Source organism: Neomonachus schauinslandi, chromosome 1 (genome assembly GCF_002201575.2).
Source record: "Neomonachus schauinslandi chromosome 1, ASM220157v2, whole genome shotgun sequence".
NCBI classification, from domain to species: Eukaryota; Metazoa; Chordata; class Mammalia; order Carnivora; family Phocidae; genus Neomonachus; species Neomonachus schauinslandi.
The window spans coordinates 13,318,715-13,332,954 of NC_058403.1; the positions used below are offsets into that span (position 1 = coordinate 13,318,715).

Genomic DNA, 14,240 nt, shown 5'->3' on the forward strand with positions numbered 1-14,240 from the left:
GGTCGCTTATTGCTTCTTTAACTGAACACTTTTTTTTTTCTTTCCCCCACGATGTGAACAGAGTATCCCCAAATGGAACATCCTAGTGGTATTAAAATCAGAGCGTTGAACATAAAGACTATTGAACTTCCTGCCTAGATCACTCAGCCTTCACTGAAAAACTTAGTGACGTTACTAATATTTTCAAAGAGTAACTAGAGCTGTTGATACCGTTTCCTTAAAAATAACAAAGATGGGTAGAAGTGTGCAAGGAAAATGTGTGACCAGATATGACAGACAAGAAAGTATTGGGATACTGTAACATGGTGGTAGTTTTTGATGAGCGGCTGCTTTCGGCAGGGGTGGGGATAATTTTATCAGTTGTGTCTCTTATACTGTAATTTCTTCTTGGAAGGGCTGGGAGCTTTCGGATGCTTCTTGGTAGGTCGCTTCTGGGAGGTAGGATTCCAAAGTAGATGACCCACACTGTCTACCTGTTTCTGATTCTGGGCTACGGATGAATGGTTCCAGAGTTCCACACTGGGATTTTTCATGACTATCTCCTAAATTGTACAGATTTCCTATGGTTAGAAATCAACAGATTTAGGGGCGCCTGGGTGGCTCATTCGGCTGAGCGTCTGCCTTCGGCTCAGGTCATGATCTCAGGGTCCTGGGATCAAGCCCCGCGTCGGGCTCCCTGCTCAGCGGGGAGTCTGCTTCTCCCTCTGCCCCTCCCCCTCCTCATGCTCTCTCTCTGTCTGTCTCTCAAATAAATAAAATCTTAAAAAAAAAAAGGGGGGGGCGCCTGGGTGGCTCAGTTGTTATGCGGCTGCCTTCGGCTCAGGTCATGATCCCAGGGTCCTGGGATCGAGCCCCGCATCGGGCTCCCTGCTCTGTGGGGAGCCTGCTTCTGCCTCTCACACTCCCCTTGCTTGTGTTCCCTCTCTCGCTGTCTCTCTCTCTGTCAAATAGATAAATAAAATCTTTAAAAAAAAAAAAAAGAAAGAAACAGATTTAAAAGAAGAAAATAATTTGGGAGAAAGGAGGGTCGACCAACTTTCTCTGTAAAAGGCCACATAGTAAATACTTCAGGCTTCAAGGGCCAAGAGGCCATATGTCGTCAAAGGCAGTCATAGACAATATGTAACCAAATGGGCATCTGTATTCACAGGCTGTACTAAGTACTCAGGGCCGCGGGCCCCAGTCTGCCAACCAGTGGTATAAAGGGTTCTGGAAAATGCTGGTTTTGAGGTTTGGGGTTTTTACTTGCCCCTCGCTGCACAGTCTCAGATGAAGAACAGTGTGTGTTTCTCTCTGCGTCACTCTGTTCCCTGCCCCGTGGGTTGCTTCCTGGGGCTAGAAGGGGGGGTGGCTCCCCAGAAGGGAGCCCCCAGCCCATCATCAGTGATCACACTGCCAGTGGATCCCACAGGCGCCAGAGTTAGCAAGGGGAGATGCGCCCGAGGCTCTAGGGGAGGCAAGCGTTTTCAGAGTTGTCTCCAGAGTAATTGTAAAGAGAAGCAGGAAGGATTAAAGCCAGGGTTATGAGTAAAGGCAGACTGTCGTCACCATAATGAGATTATTTATGGATTCCCAGTCTGTAAAGGTGCCACGTTGGGCCGTTTTGGTGGCACGAACAGAGCCTTGGAAAAGCCTTTTGAAATCAGGAGGAGTTGTTGTAAAGGGAAGCAGAGTGATTACCATGGAACTGGCAGCTTTGGGGTTAAGACATGGTTGTCTCTTGTCTTGATTTAAATCTCTAATCTCAGGAAACAGTGCAGCTTTCTTCTGAAACTGAAATCGATGTACTGCCAACCTAGTACCTTGATATTTTGCTCACAGGACAGCTAATCTGTACTGCATGTTGATGATCCTCACCTCAAAAAAAAAAAGAAGAAAAAGAAATAATTTGTCTAGGCTTCCGCCTTTGGGGTATTAGATGATCAGCTCTGGGGGTGTGGAGGGAGTGCTTGGGGCTGGCAGGGGTAGCTAGGAGTTTTGATTGAGGTCGTGTCTATGAGATTGGGCAGCACTTGGAGTCAGTTGAGTGAAAATAGCCCCAGGGGATCAGGGAGAGCTTAAGGAGGAGGTGGCCATAGCCCCAGCTGAGGACCACGCTGCCCCACCACTGTGATCCAAGATGGCTGAGGTCAAGGTAAACTGAGGCAGACCAGTAGCCTTTTTAGAACCATGGCAACTACCCCCACTGAGATGTGGTCCCAGGAACGTGGTGGGTCTTCTGAGACTCAGGTCACTGGACACCCTCTCCTGGAGTGGAGCTCCCTCAGTTTTAAAGGACCCGGTTATCCTGGCCACTGTGAGTTCTGGAGGCTTCATGGTGAGCACACAGGGCCCCTTCAGGTGCCAGCCTCAGCCTCTGTGCAGAGCTGGTGCAGCTTCCTTGGCCAGTGGGAACTTTGGAGAGGGAGCCTCTCAGTCCATCCTCTGGGATTCTTGAGGGGGGCCGGATGCTGTGAGTGTGCAGGGCCAGGAGCAGTCCAGACCCAGTGGCTAGAGTTGGTTTCTTTATGCCTTCAGGCTCTTTTCTTCAAGGAAGGTGAGAGCCATCCTGCACAGAGGGGAGGCGGGATGGAAATAGGATGGAAAATGAACCAGACACTTTGGGTTGGTCTCCATAGGGCCTGGGAGCCTACCCCCACCCCACCCCAGTGAAGAATTTTCGGAACATCCATTCCCTTTGTAATTCTGGGTCTGGTACACCAGGCGTGCCCCCTCTCCGGCTGCCGTGGGACTGACGGGGCCTCGGCTCTGCCTTGGGGCCAGGGCATGCAGGGGGATGGAGTCCCTGCCACTCAGAACCAAGGATGGGCTCGCTCCGCTTCCGGCCCTCTGGGCGCCGCTTCTTCCTCCCCTGCAGGAGGGGTCAGAGTCGCCGAGTGGTCACCATGCTTGGCATTGTTCAAGGAATTCTATGGACTGTGCATAACTATTGTGTCTCCCCACCCCTCAAAGACTGGAAGAATAAACCGGCCTACTCCCTGTTTCTAAATGCTTCCTGTGATTCAGCCTTTTGGGAGGAAGTGCAAATGCATTCTGCTTCATAAACTAATTTTCATTTCTTCGGGTCAGAAAGATGAATTCTGTGTCCCAAACTCTGAACACTCTGTGCGTGTATGTGTGCTATTAGGCTGGTTGGCATGAGTCTAAATCGCTGTAAGCGATATTGTTATTATCATTGACCTAGTACATTTCTGTTAACATGGGTATCGCTGGTGTTTTAAACTTGAGATGACACCATAGTTAAACGGTGTTTAACCCAAAAGTTTCCAGTGGGGCGGAAGGGTTTATTTCCATTTATTTGGGCTTTCTGTGTTTTTATGGAACCTGGAAAGCGTTGTCTCAATAGGCTGGGTGAACGGGCGGAAGGTGAAGTCGGCGCTGGCTCATCTCGCTGCCTTCTTCCGAGCTGTAGTGTCGATAACCCCACGTTAGTGGGGTTCAGGGGAAAGCCCCACACGTTATGTGCTGTAACCGCCTGTGTCTTATTTTTTTTTTCCAGTCTTCAAAACTGCTGTGGTCCTTGTATATAAAGATGGCTCCAAACAGAAGAAGAAACTTGTAAGAATCTTATTTCTACCCCTTGGCCAGACACCAGCCTCTTAGGATTTTCTTGCCTTTTGTTTTTTTTTTTAAAACTTTTTAAACACATTTGAAGTGTTGCTAAGGACTGGAGGAAATTGCCTATCCTGCCTTCTCTCTGGCAGGCTCACGTTGAGAGCATGAAAGCGAATAGCTATCGGGCCTGCCGTAGCCAGAACCTTCCCCACACTTGTTTGCTTTTTCTGTTCTCCTTCTGGGGGTCTCTCTTCTCCGCCTTCCCGTGTCTCTCTTTTACCTGGATCTGGTCAGTGAACTCATTTGCACACCCCGTGCTTGTTTATCACACGGCCTCTCGCTTTCCGCTGGACGAACCAAAGTGCCAGTAGGGCTGATGTCCCTCCAGACGAGCGTGGGGGTTCCAGACTCACTGATCTTCTGGGGGCGGGGCGGGTCCGCTCGAGGCTAGAGCAGACTGTTCTCAGGCACCTGGTTCCTTCTCTTCCTGCAGGTAGGATCTCACAGGCTTTCAATTTATGAGGACTGGGACCCCTTCCGATTTCGGCACATGATCCCTACCGAAGCTCTGCAGGTTCGAGCTTTGGCGAGTGCAGGTAAACCCTTTACGTGCCGGGTGCACGTGTTTGACGTGTGTGTGAATTGTTGGTCTGAACCCATGCTCTTGGTCGAACCACCCTACTACCCTTTTCTTCTCCTATATTTAACTCTCTTTTCCCCCAGGCTCTCCCCTGCCTCTTGTTTACCCAGCCATTTATTAACTATTTGAATGAATGAATGACCCAAGTGAATGGATGTGATGTCTTCAATATCGTTCCGAGGAATTCCAGTCGTTTTGTTGTATATATTAATATTACAGTGGCTGATGTCGGAGTAGCAGTGAGTCTTGTACTTCTGGACAGAATCCTTGAGACCATGAGCAGATAAAGCCCATGTAAAATAACTCACTTGGTTTTTAACCGGGAGACTGGAAAAGACCACCAAAAGCACAAAAAAGCCATCAAATACATTTGTGTGTGTGTGTGAAGCATTACAAACTTTGTATTAGTGTGGAGGCCTTTGAAATGTCAGGCCTTTTTCTGTGATCCAAATAGCAGTGAAGCGAGTTGTCGGATAGCAAGGAATATACTTGTTAATATGAATTAGATGGTGCTGTAAGCTCAAGAGAAGAGCCGTGAACGCCAGCAGGGTATTGACCAAGAGGACTATTTCTGTGACTCGGAGGCCCCATCCAGAGCCTAATTTGAGGCCATTCTAGGGAAGACCTGTCAGCAGTGGCTCTCCTGAGCACACCCCAGAGGGGGCACCTTGGGGGTCAGGTAGAAACTCTCAGGCCAGCAGGTGCAGCCATCTGGTTAGACAGGGAGGCCATGGAAGGGACCTCCACACATACACAGTAGATCCCTCTTTCTTTATCCTCTCTGGCATCCGATATGTCCACTGTGTATTGCTCATCTTTCCCCCACTTCCACCTGTCACCTCCATGAGCAAGAATATTGGCTGTGATCCTCATAAAACCACGTCTCCTTAGTCCAATGTCATGTGGTATTTAGGAAACCTTCAATTATTGACCCAAATTCAACTAGATAGAGCTTCCTACACTTTTGTGATCCCTTGCAGTAGAAAATGTCAAATGCAAAACCCACATCAGACAAATGAATACATTTGCCTTAAGAAGGTTTCTTCCTGATCTTCCAGCACAGAGATTTACTCTGGTGCCTTTTTACTTAACAATTTGACTTGCGAGACCCTGTACATTGTAGATCTAACACAGCTGTAATGGCATTCTGAAGTTCGGGCACTTAAACACTATTCTTGTCCTATTTTGCAATCTTAGGTTGCAGATTATCTAGTTTGTGTTTCCTTGTGCCTGATTTATAAGATGGAACGCTTATGTTTATAGAAAACTGCAGGCTTCTGAGCCAGAAATTTTCCCTTCATTGAGGGCTAAATACACGAAGAATTTAAATTTTGAAAACAAAGCCATCTTTGTGATATGCCATTCCATTCTCACTCTGCTTTTCATTCAAATCAAGCTTAAAACAATCAAGATAAAAGCTTATTCTAACAGAGTTATAAAGACCAGCCAACATGTTTCTCATTACGAGATACGTTCCAGTGGATCTGAGAAATCAGAACGTGCAGTTGCTTGATGTTTATCTTCATTTGGGAAGATTTGTGGAAATTTTGGCAGATGAGCCCTGGTTGGGGTTAAATAATGTGTGCACAGTGAGGGTTTGTGACCAGGGCTCTGACCCACTGGAGAAGGCCGAGACCTCACCGTGTGCAGTCTCGATGTTTAGAGTGATTATTCCTTTCACAAACAGTCTGTTCAGGACCTAAAAGGATATGGTACTGCAAGCATTGTAAGGCTTAGAAATTAAAGCCTAACTGTTCCCCACCTTCTCAGCATCCCATTTTTGCTTCCCTCAGAGTGGGCGCCCTGGGGGTGCCGAGAAAGCAGAACCCCATTTGTCCAGGGCCCTAGGCCTGGTCACTCGCGGGGAGGGCGCCCTCCACGGACACGAGGACTTGCACCTTTAGCACTGGCCTGATGGAATCTGCCTTTACAGCTCCTCACTCAGCTGAAACAGGTCCGCCAAACAGGCCGTGCATCGAAAGGAGGCAGTTCTGGAATCAATATGGTGGACTGATTGCCCTTCTAGACCATCGAGCAGGAGAGTTCAGCAACTGGAAATTTTCCAAGTGTTCTTTTCCTTCACACCCATTAAGGCTTTCCCTCTGTCTCTTTAAGATGACAAGGATGGCAGCGAGGTGCCTTTGGCCTTTGGAGGCTCTGCACTCTGGAATCTTAGAGCAAGGCGTAGAAAATGCTTTTGTAAAAACGCAAATAAATCTCTGAGACACACCCTAATTCGTTCTCGTTTTAATTTGTCTAGATGCAGAAGCAAACGCTGTGTGTGAAATTGTCCATGTGAAATCTGAATCTGAAGGGAGGCCGGAGAGGGTCTTCCATCTGTGCTGCAGGTGAGCCTGGGGCCGGGAGGGATGTGACGGCTCAATGTCCCTCCCCGCTCCGGGGTCTGCACGTCAGCCTATGCGTCCCTAGACGCTGCATGCTTTTTCTTGTACATTTCAGAAATGAGCAACACTTATTAAATAACACTAATTGGGGGCACCTAGGTGGCTCAGTCAGTTAGGCGTCTGCCTTCGGCTCTGGTCATGATCTCAGGGTCCTGGGATCGAGCCCCACATCGGGCTCCCTGCTCAGTGGGGAGTTGGCTTCTCCCTCTGCCCCTCCCCCCACTCATGCTTGCTCTCTCTCTCTCTCTCTCAAATAAATAAAATCTTTAAAAATAAATAACACTAATTGGACACGTTAAACTGATTTTATCAGAACATAGACAATAACCTCATTAACTCCGTATCTTTCTAAAAGGAAGTAGGAATTTTCTTGTATATGCGATGTTCAAATGAGGGCTTTCTTCCCATAGTTACATTTGATTAGAAGTAGATTAGAAGGACGTGGCTGTCTTGTACTATTTTGTTTTGGTGTTTAGACGCATTGTTTATACTGTGGCGTGTCTGAGATGAGGCAGATGGAGAACCAGCTGGGACGAGGTGAGAGGGTGTGCAGGCGCTACCCGGGTCCTGGTCATGTAGAGAAATTTCAGGTAGGGAGGTTGCCACAGCTTGCTCAGGTTCACCTACAGATCTCAGGAGGAAGCTGCACTTAGAAGGGCTTCTACTGATTTCTTCTTGTTCTTTTCCTTCCCCCCTTGTCCTTCCCTCTCCTCCTCCTCCTCCTCCTCCTCCTCCATGAGACTTTAAGACCTTTTTCAAATGCAGCCAGTTCTCCCTCTCTTTGTTTTTTTGCCTAAAAAAAAAAGTCACAATGAATGGTCCCGATGGCCAGTGTTCCGGTGTATTTTGCTTGACATATGATCTGTACTCAGTTAGGCTTTAACCTAATCGTGGGTACTTAGTGATTTACTCAGTACTTCCCCAGTACCCCACACCTCGGGTAGTAATATGCTGTAATTTCCCTACAAAGAAATCTGACAGAGTTGGAATGCCTGGGTGGCTCAGTTGGTTAAGCATCTGCCTTTGGCTCAGGTCATGATCTTGGGGTCCTGGGATTGAGTTCTGCATCAGGCTCCTTGCTCAGCGGGGAGTCTGCTTCTCCCTCTGCCTCTCCCTCTGCTTGTGCATGCGTGTTCTCGCTCTCTATCTCTCACAAATAAATAAAATCTTTTTAAAAAAAAAAAAAAGATCTGAGAGAATCAATGTTGTTATGATTATTAGCAGTATTTTTTCATGTTATTGCTAGCATCATAAGAAGGCACATTAACCAAGCATGAACTATGCTAAGCCCCTTGTATGCATTATTTCAGTTAGCCAGACTGAGGTACATTCTTCCATTTTACATATGGGGAGCCAAGGCTCTTGGAGGGTACTTTGCCTAAAGTATTATAGCAAATGAACACTGAGTTCAAACTCAGGTAGGTTTGACTTCAAAGCCCCTGTTTTGTGTATCTGCATCACCTCTCTGTGTTGAGTGAGAAATCAATAAAAGGCAGAATGTGGGAGGCTCCTGGAACGAGAATTGACATTTTTTTTCAAATGATCCACATGTGGTTTGGGTGCCATATTTACCATTTGTGGTTTTGTTGGTAAGGTCCGTGGGGTCTGCTGAGCCTGCTCCTAGAGATGCCATATTCATCATTAATAAGGAATACCAGGTGACACTTACCTGGGTAAAAATACTGAGAACCTAATGAGAAAAATGACTCTTACCTAGGAAGTACTTTTTTACTGTGGGAATTAGGACTTGGGAAGATTGTTCGGTTCTCTACAATGTAGCATTAACTTGTTGAAATGTGTCATGGGAGTAGTTGGCCAGCTCAAGAGGGAACTAAGGATGTTGGTTGGGACATCAGACTTCGGGTGCTCTGCAGAGCTGAGAATCTTGTGGTTCAATTGCCTGCAAAAGCATTTTAGAATGAAAGGCTTTGCCGTTAAGTATCAAGAGCAGAATCTGGCAATGTCTGGGTGCAGGATCAATCTATTCATTAATCGGCTGTCTGACCCACATTAGCTGCAGGAGATGAATCACAAAGCGTAAAGGGGAAGAAGTATGCGTTCTCTATCACCAGCGATGAAAACATGGCTCAGCCTAGAAATTGGAGTTGTGGCCTCAGTCTTTATAACCTTTGGCCCTCGGGGATGTTTGTTGGGCTGCACCCGAGAATATTAGAAGTTCCCCACGTGTTAAGTACTTTTCCCCTAACACGTGTCAATCTTCTTTTCTTTTCATAGCTCTCCAGAGAGCAGGAAAGATTTCCTGAAGGCTGTGCATTCAATCCTGCGTGATAAGCACAGAAGACAGCTCCTCAAAACCGAAAGCCTTCCCTCATCCCAGCAATATGTACCTTTTGGAGGAAAAAGATTGTGTGCGCTCAAAGGGGCCAGGCCAGCCATGAGCAGGGCAGGTACTGTGGGGATTCCGACGTTCAAGATCCCCGTCACCCCCGCTCCACTGTAGAACTCCAGTGAGCTTGACGTTTTTATTGAGCAAGAATTAGACCTGGCCTTGTGGGGGCTAACGTTGGAGCACAGCTCTTCCCTGGTGTGAGCTTCCTTGCCCTTGCCTCCTTCCCAGCAGCTCCCTGGGGATCCGCCCTTCATTTACTCCTCTTGCCCTCCCTCCAGCTTCCCTTTGCTGCCCTCCTCCTTTTGGCTGGGGACTCCTCTCTCATTCGCCAAGCCAGGAAGTGAGCGCATTCTCTTTCTGGAGGGGCTCTCTCAGCCTGCTTGTGGAATGAGAGTCGCTACTTTGCATGACAGCTTCTAGCCAAAAGCAGTGTGTCATGTCTCAGCAGGGTCATGGCCCACCATTCTGAGAACATGGTGGCCTTGTAATCTGGAAACACGGCATTGCCTGTTCTCAGTAAGGAGTCCATGTTTGGTAGACCAGATGACACATCAGATTTTTACCCTTGCCTTATGCCTGCAACTTTATTTTTAGCTTCAGTGTTAGTTTGGGGAAGCCTTGTGCTGCTATTGGTAAAGAGGAATGTAGAGTTTAAATGGTCCCAGAGTAAATAGTCTTTCAGGACTAGAATTGTCACTGTGGAGCGGGGAGGAAGGAAGACCTATGCTACCATCTATAACCAGCAGTAAAATATATCTAGGAAGAAAGATGTTTTCATAATGTAGATATATTGATGACATCAAGATATTAACACTTTTATCACTCCTTTCTTAAGAGGCAGCCCCGACTTTTTCGGGGAAGATTCCAATAAAAAAGCCTTCCTTTGCATTTGCTAAAAGGTTCTGACCTTGTCTCGATGACCTTTCCACCTATTCTCAGTTGTGTCGAAGAGGCATGGATAAAATTAATTGTGAATGGTTGGAGGTTTTTGCAGACATAGCCTACAAAGCTTGACATGGGATATTACATTCTTTAAGCTCTTGAGTTGGACTAATGTTGGGGGTTAGTTATCTTGAATCTATTCTCCAATCAGTTGATAAGTGTTTATTGAAAACCTGGTGCAGTGAACCCCCGGGGTGTTCTATTGGGTTCTCCAGGGTATCTTAAGAGTCTTGCATACCTCTGTATCCACAATTTCTCATGGAGTCCTCATGTTAAGAAAGCTTTGTGGATCCCTTTATAAGCTCACAACAGAGCATTTCTCCTGAGACTTGTCTCACCTAATCCTTTTACTTGCCGGGGGATGCTTAAATTAGGATTGAGAATTCATGTCCCAACCTTAGGAAACCCGCCCGTCATTGACCAGGTTTCGATTGTTATTCAAGGGACTTCAATTCCGAGCTGCATTTACTTTGAAACCTAAGCCCCTGTACCCTGTAGGACCCTCAGAAGTTTTCCTGCTGAGACCCCTTTGGAAAGAAAACAAAACCAACCCACACCTTACACTGTCATGAAACCCAAGAGAAACCCTCCATGTCAGCCTGTTGGCTTTGGCTAATTGAAAGATTTTCTGCCCGATGGCTCATTTTCGGCTATTCTGCTTTTGAAATTCCTCACTATCATCAGGACCTTCACATTAGGTAATTTTAAAGATGGTGCTTGAGTGGGTCAGCTAGACTAGCTTGTCAGTTTTAACAATGCACTGGAAATACTCAAGTCAGAGATTGTCTCCCTGAACCCCAGAAGGCTGGCTGGGCTATTACGTATCCTTTTAATAAAGGATAAATACTCATGCTTCATTATGCATTGTCATGAATACCCAGGTAGTTTATTTCTCTGTTCTTTTGGAAAAGGACAGTAAAGCCAAATATCCTGCCTCAGTACTCAAGTCTGAAAGTACTGTATGTCTGCCCAATTAAAAAATTTTTTTGTTTCAACATTTTCTTATGAAAAATTTCAGATACAACAACTGAAAGAATGATACACATACAGAACCTACCATCTATTCTTATAATCTTTTTCTGTATTTTCCTTATCACATATCTATCCATCTATCCATCGTTAGTTTGGACACATTTCAAAAATACAGACATCAACACATTTTACCCCTAAATACTTTAGCATGCAGGTCATTGGCGAATATTTCCAAGAGCCCAGTTTTGAACTGAGGTAGTTCTAGTAAGGTGATTGGAGAGAGCCAGTCTCCACTACAGGGTGTTGGGATAAAACTGACCAGGACATCTGCTGCTTTCCAGTGGAGGAGACACAGTGGGTGGTTTTTTTCTTTTTTTCTTTTTTCCATTTTTTTCTGGAAACCTTTTTTCAGTTGCCCTCCTTGATCAAGAGGGATGTCCATTTGTTCCGTATTTTAAGATGGTAGAACACCTCGGAACCATAATGGGAACACAGGGGTCTGAGGCAGAGGATGGGCCGCTCACTTTCAGCAGCCCTGAAGCAGTTTAATGGTTTTTAGGGCTTAGGTTTCAGGCATGCTGGTCCTAATTGGTGTCCAGGCTCTCCCCCTCCATTGGAAAGCCCACGTTGCATTTCACCCGCTCGGGTCTCACGCAGTAGCCACTTGACTAGCGAGGGGCAGCATTTCCCGGCGTGCACGCGCACGCGTGTGTGTGTGTGTGTGTGTGTGTGTGGTGGGAATGTTCGTTTGCCTGACTGGGTGGCGTCTTGTGTGTTTGTCTGGAATAATTCTGGCTTCCCAGAAGGCAGTAGGGTGAACGAATGAATTCTGAGATTTGTTTTCTCTTGTTGGTCACTTCCTAGAGCACTTGGAGGCCCAATGGCGTGGATGTCATATATTATTCATTTCTCATGCCACTCAGGCACCGATGTTTTAATTGCTTTGTAGGAGAGAAATCGGTGATACACAGAACATAGTCAGCGGGGGCTACGGCTCCCATTTGCGTAGCTTCACAGTGGATGTGGGGCTTTGGCAGAACGAGGGCAGGGCGGCCACCGGAGAGTTGGTATGTCCGAGAGTAGCTCTGCTCTAGGCTCTGTGTGAGGGACGCCGTGCCCTTAACTAACTGCAGATCCTCCAGAAATGGTACATTTGGTTTCCCAGAAAGCAGTATAGCTTGGCCCAGTGCTTCTGCCTCCTTGGCACATCACGGTGATGTGGAACTCTAGAAGCATCCCCCACCCTTACTAAAGACCCATTCCAGCTAGATGTCTCTGGAACATCCCTTGGGGACCCCCAGGGCTCTGTGCCATGTGACAGTGTCAGGGTTGAGAGCACTAACTAATCCCAAGGTCGGTGGTCTCCTTGAGTGCAGCACAGGACAGAGAAGTGGATTGTCTCAGAGGGAGGTGAATCCCCTTTTCCCCATAACCAACACCCCTCCCCGTGTCCCTCTGTCCACGCCCCTCCTTTGCCCTTCGGTCAGTTGCTGTAACATCCTCCCAAGTCCAGACATCCATGCGGAGTAAAGACTCTAAGACAAACTGATGAAATCTGGACTTTAAGCCCCGAACGACAGCAAGGCACTAAATAAATCCCATGTAGTTTTTCCTTTCTTTGCTTTCCTGTCTGGATTGTCATCGCATGTAAAGCATGTGGGGGTTTGATTTTTATATTTTTGTGTGTGTGTGCAGTGTCCGCCCCAAGCAAGTCTCTTGGGAGAAGGAGGCGGCGCCTGGCTCGAAACAGGTTTACCATTGACTCTGATGCCATCTCTACCAGCAGCCCGGAGAAAGAGTCCCAGCAGCCCCCCGGTGGCGGGGACACTGACCGGTGGGTGGAGGAACAGTTTGATCTTGCTCAGTACGAAGAGCAGGAGGACATCAAGGAGACAGACATCCTCAGTGACGATGATGAGTTCTGCGAGTCCGTGAAGGGCGCCGCAGTGGACACAGAGCTCCGGGAGCAGCTACAGGCTGCCTCCATCAGTCAGCGGGAGAGAGGCCGGAGAGCCCTGGATGGTCACGCGTCCCGCATGACGCAGCTCAAGAAGCAAGCCGCCCTCTCGGGCATCAATGGAGGCCTGGAGAGCCCGGGTGAGGAAGTCATTTGGGTTAGGCGTGAAGACTTTGCCCCGTCCAGGAAACTGAACACGGAGATCTGACTGTCCCTTTCCCCCCTAGAGAGTGTGTGTAGATAACCCCCCCGCCCCCGCCGCCCTGCCCTCACTCTGCCCCCCCTCCTGTCCCCCTCCTGTCCCCGCGAGGAGGAGAATGTTCCCTTAGGTCGCACTCTTGCACACACGGTCTTGGCGGCTGACTTTTTTTCCGAAGCCACGTAGCCACCCAACTTCGTCATTTCTAACGACATCGGAAAGAATTGTTCAGAATCCCAAATAAGCTCGAGTCCTATCTTCTGTATATTACTAAGGGCTTTTATTTATTTCTCAACTAATCAGGGCTGGAAGAATTAAAAAATTGAAAAAAAAAAAAAAAGATCCTACAGCACTGGAAAGCGAGTGACCCCCAGGAGTTTAAAGTATGTACAACAGATTAGTTGAAGGGATAGCACAAAAAAAAAAAAAAAAAAACCTAAAAGTCGCTCTATCTGAAATCAGTCCAGAAGCCATCTCTTAGTTGGGGAAACCACCTTCAAACACAAAATGCCACAAAGCAACTGTACAGCTTAACAGTGTTCTCACTCCTTTCCCTCTTCAATGTCTGAGAATATCTGTGTATTTTAAGAATGTGTGAGGAGACGGTGGAGGTGTATGTTTTGATGAGCCGTTGTGTTTTTTTTTTTGTTTTTTTTTTTCCTCTCTCTCTTCTGTTTTGGTCTATGGCTGGTCTTACTCCATGTCCGTGTCGGAAGTTCTAGTTTTGCATAGAATTGTAAAGATGCCAAACTCTTTGAGAAGAGATCCAAATTTATCTCTTGAAAAAAAAAAACCCACTATTTTTTCTATTTTACCTGAGATGCAGGGGCACAAACAGATGAGAATTTTACAGTGTTAGTGTAACTGAGTCTAAAAAAAAAAAATGAGGATTTTACCTTTTACAGAGAGAGTGAGGCATGGTGATTTATATTTATATACGAAAGGCCAACAAGATGCTTAGGAGAAACTTTTTTTTCCAAGAAGAAGATTTCTTTTTGTTTTCTTTGTTTTTTTTTTTTTTTTTTTTTATGTTTGAATCTCTGAGATGGGAGTTTGGCTGGATTAAACATGACACCCGATGGGCGTGTGTGTGTCTGTTGCACATGGCGGGGGAGGGGAGACTCCTTCTCAAGGGGTTGCCATGGTGATCATTGGTTTTCCCATCAGAGTTGCATCTTCATCCATAGATTACCTATCCCTTCCCTGACAGTCCATACCAA

General features: G+C 46.8%; 1 protein-coding gene across 4 annotated transcripts in view; it reads left to right on the plus strand.

Annotated features, from left to right (window-relative positions):
• TIAM1 (TIAM Rac1 associated GEF 1) overlaps positions 1–13,523 on the plus strand; it is a 194,242-nt gene extending 180,719 nt beyond the window's left edge. For 3 of the 4 annotated variants that reach the window (XM_021678087.2, XM_044919485.1, XM_044919483.1), the window contains 5 exons: positions 3,500–3,558; positions 4,049–4,151; positions 6,456–6,543; positions 8,836–9,008; positions 12,560–13,523. In XM_021678087.2, the coding sequence (XP_021533762.2) occupies positions 3,500–3,558; positions 4,049–4,151; positions 6,456–6,543; positions 8,836–9,008; positions 12,560–13,029 (893 nt within the window). In that variant the 3' untranslated portion in view covers positions 13,030–13,523. The remainder of the gene's footprint in view (positions 1–3,499; positions 3,559–4,048; positions 4,152–6,455; positions 6,544–8,835; positions 9,009–12,559) is intronic. The other variant, XM_021678088.2, reaches the window with a different exon arrangement.
• Positions 13,524–14,240: the final 717 nt, after the last annotated feature.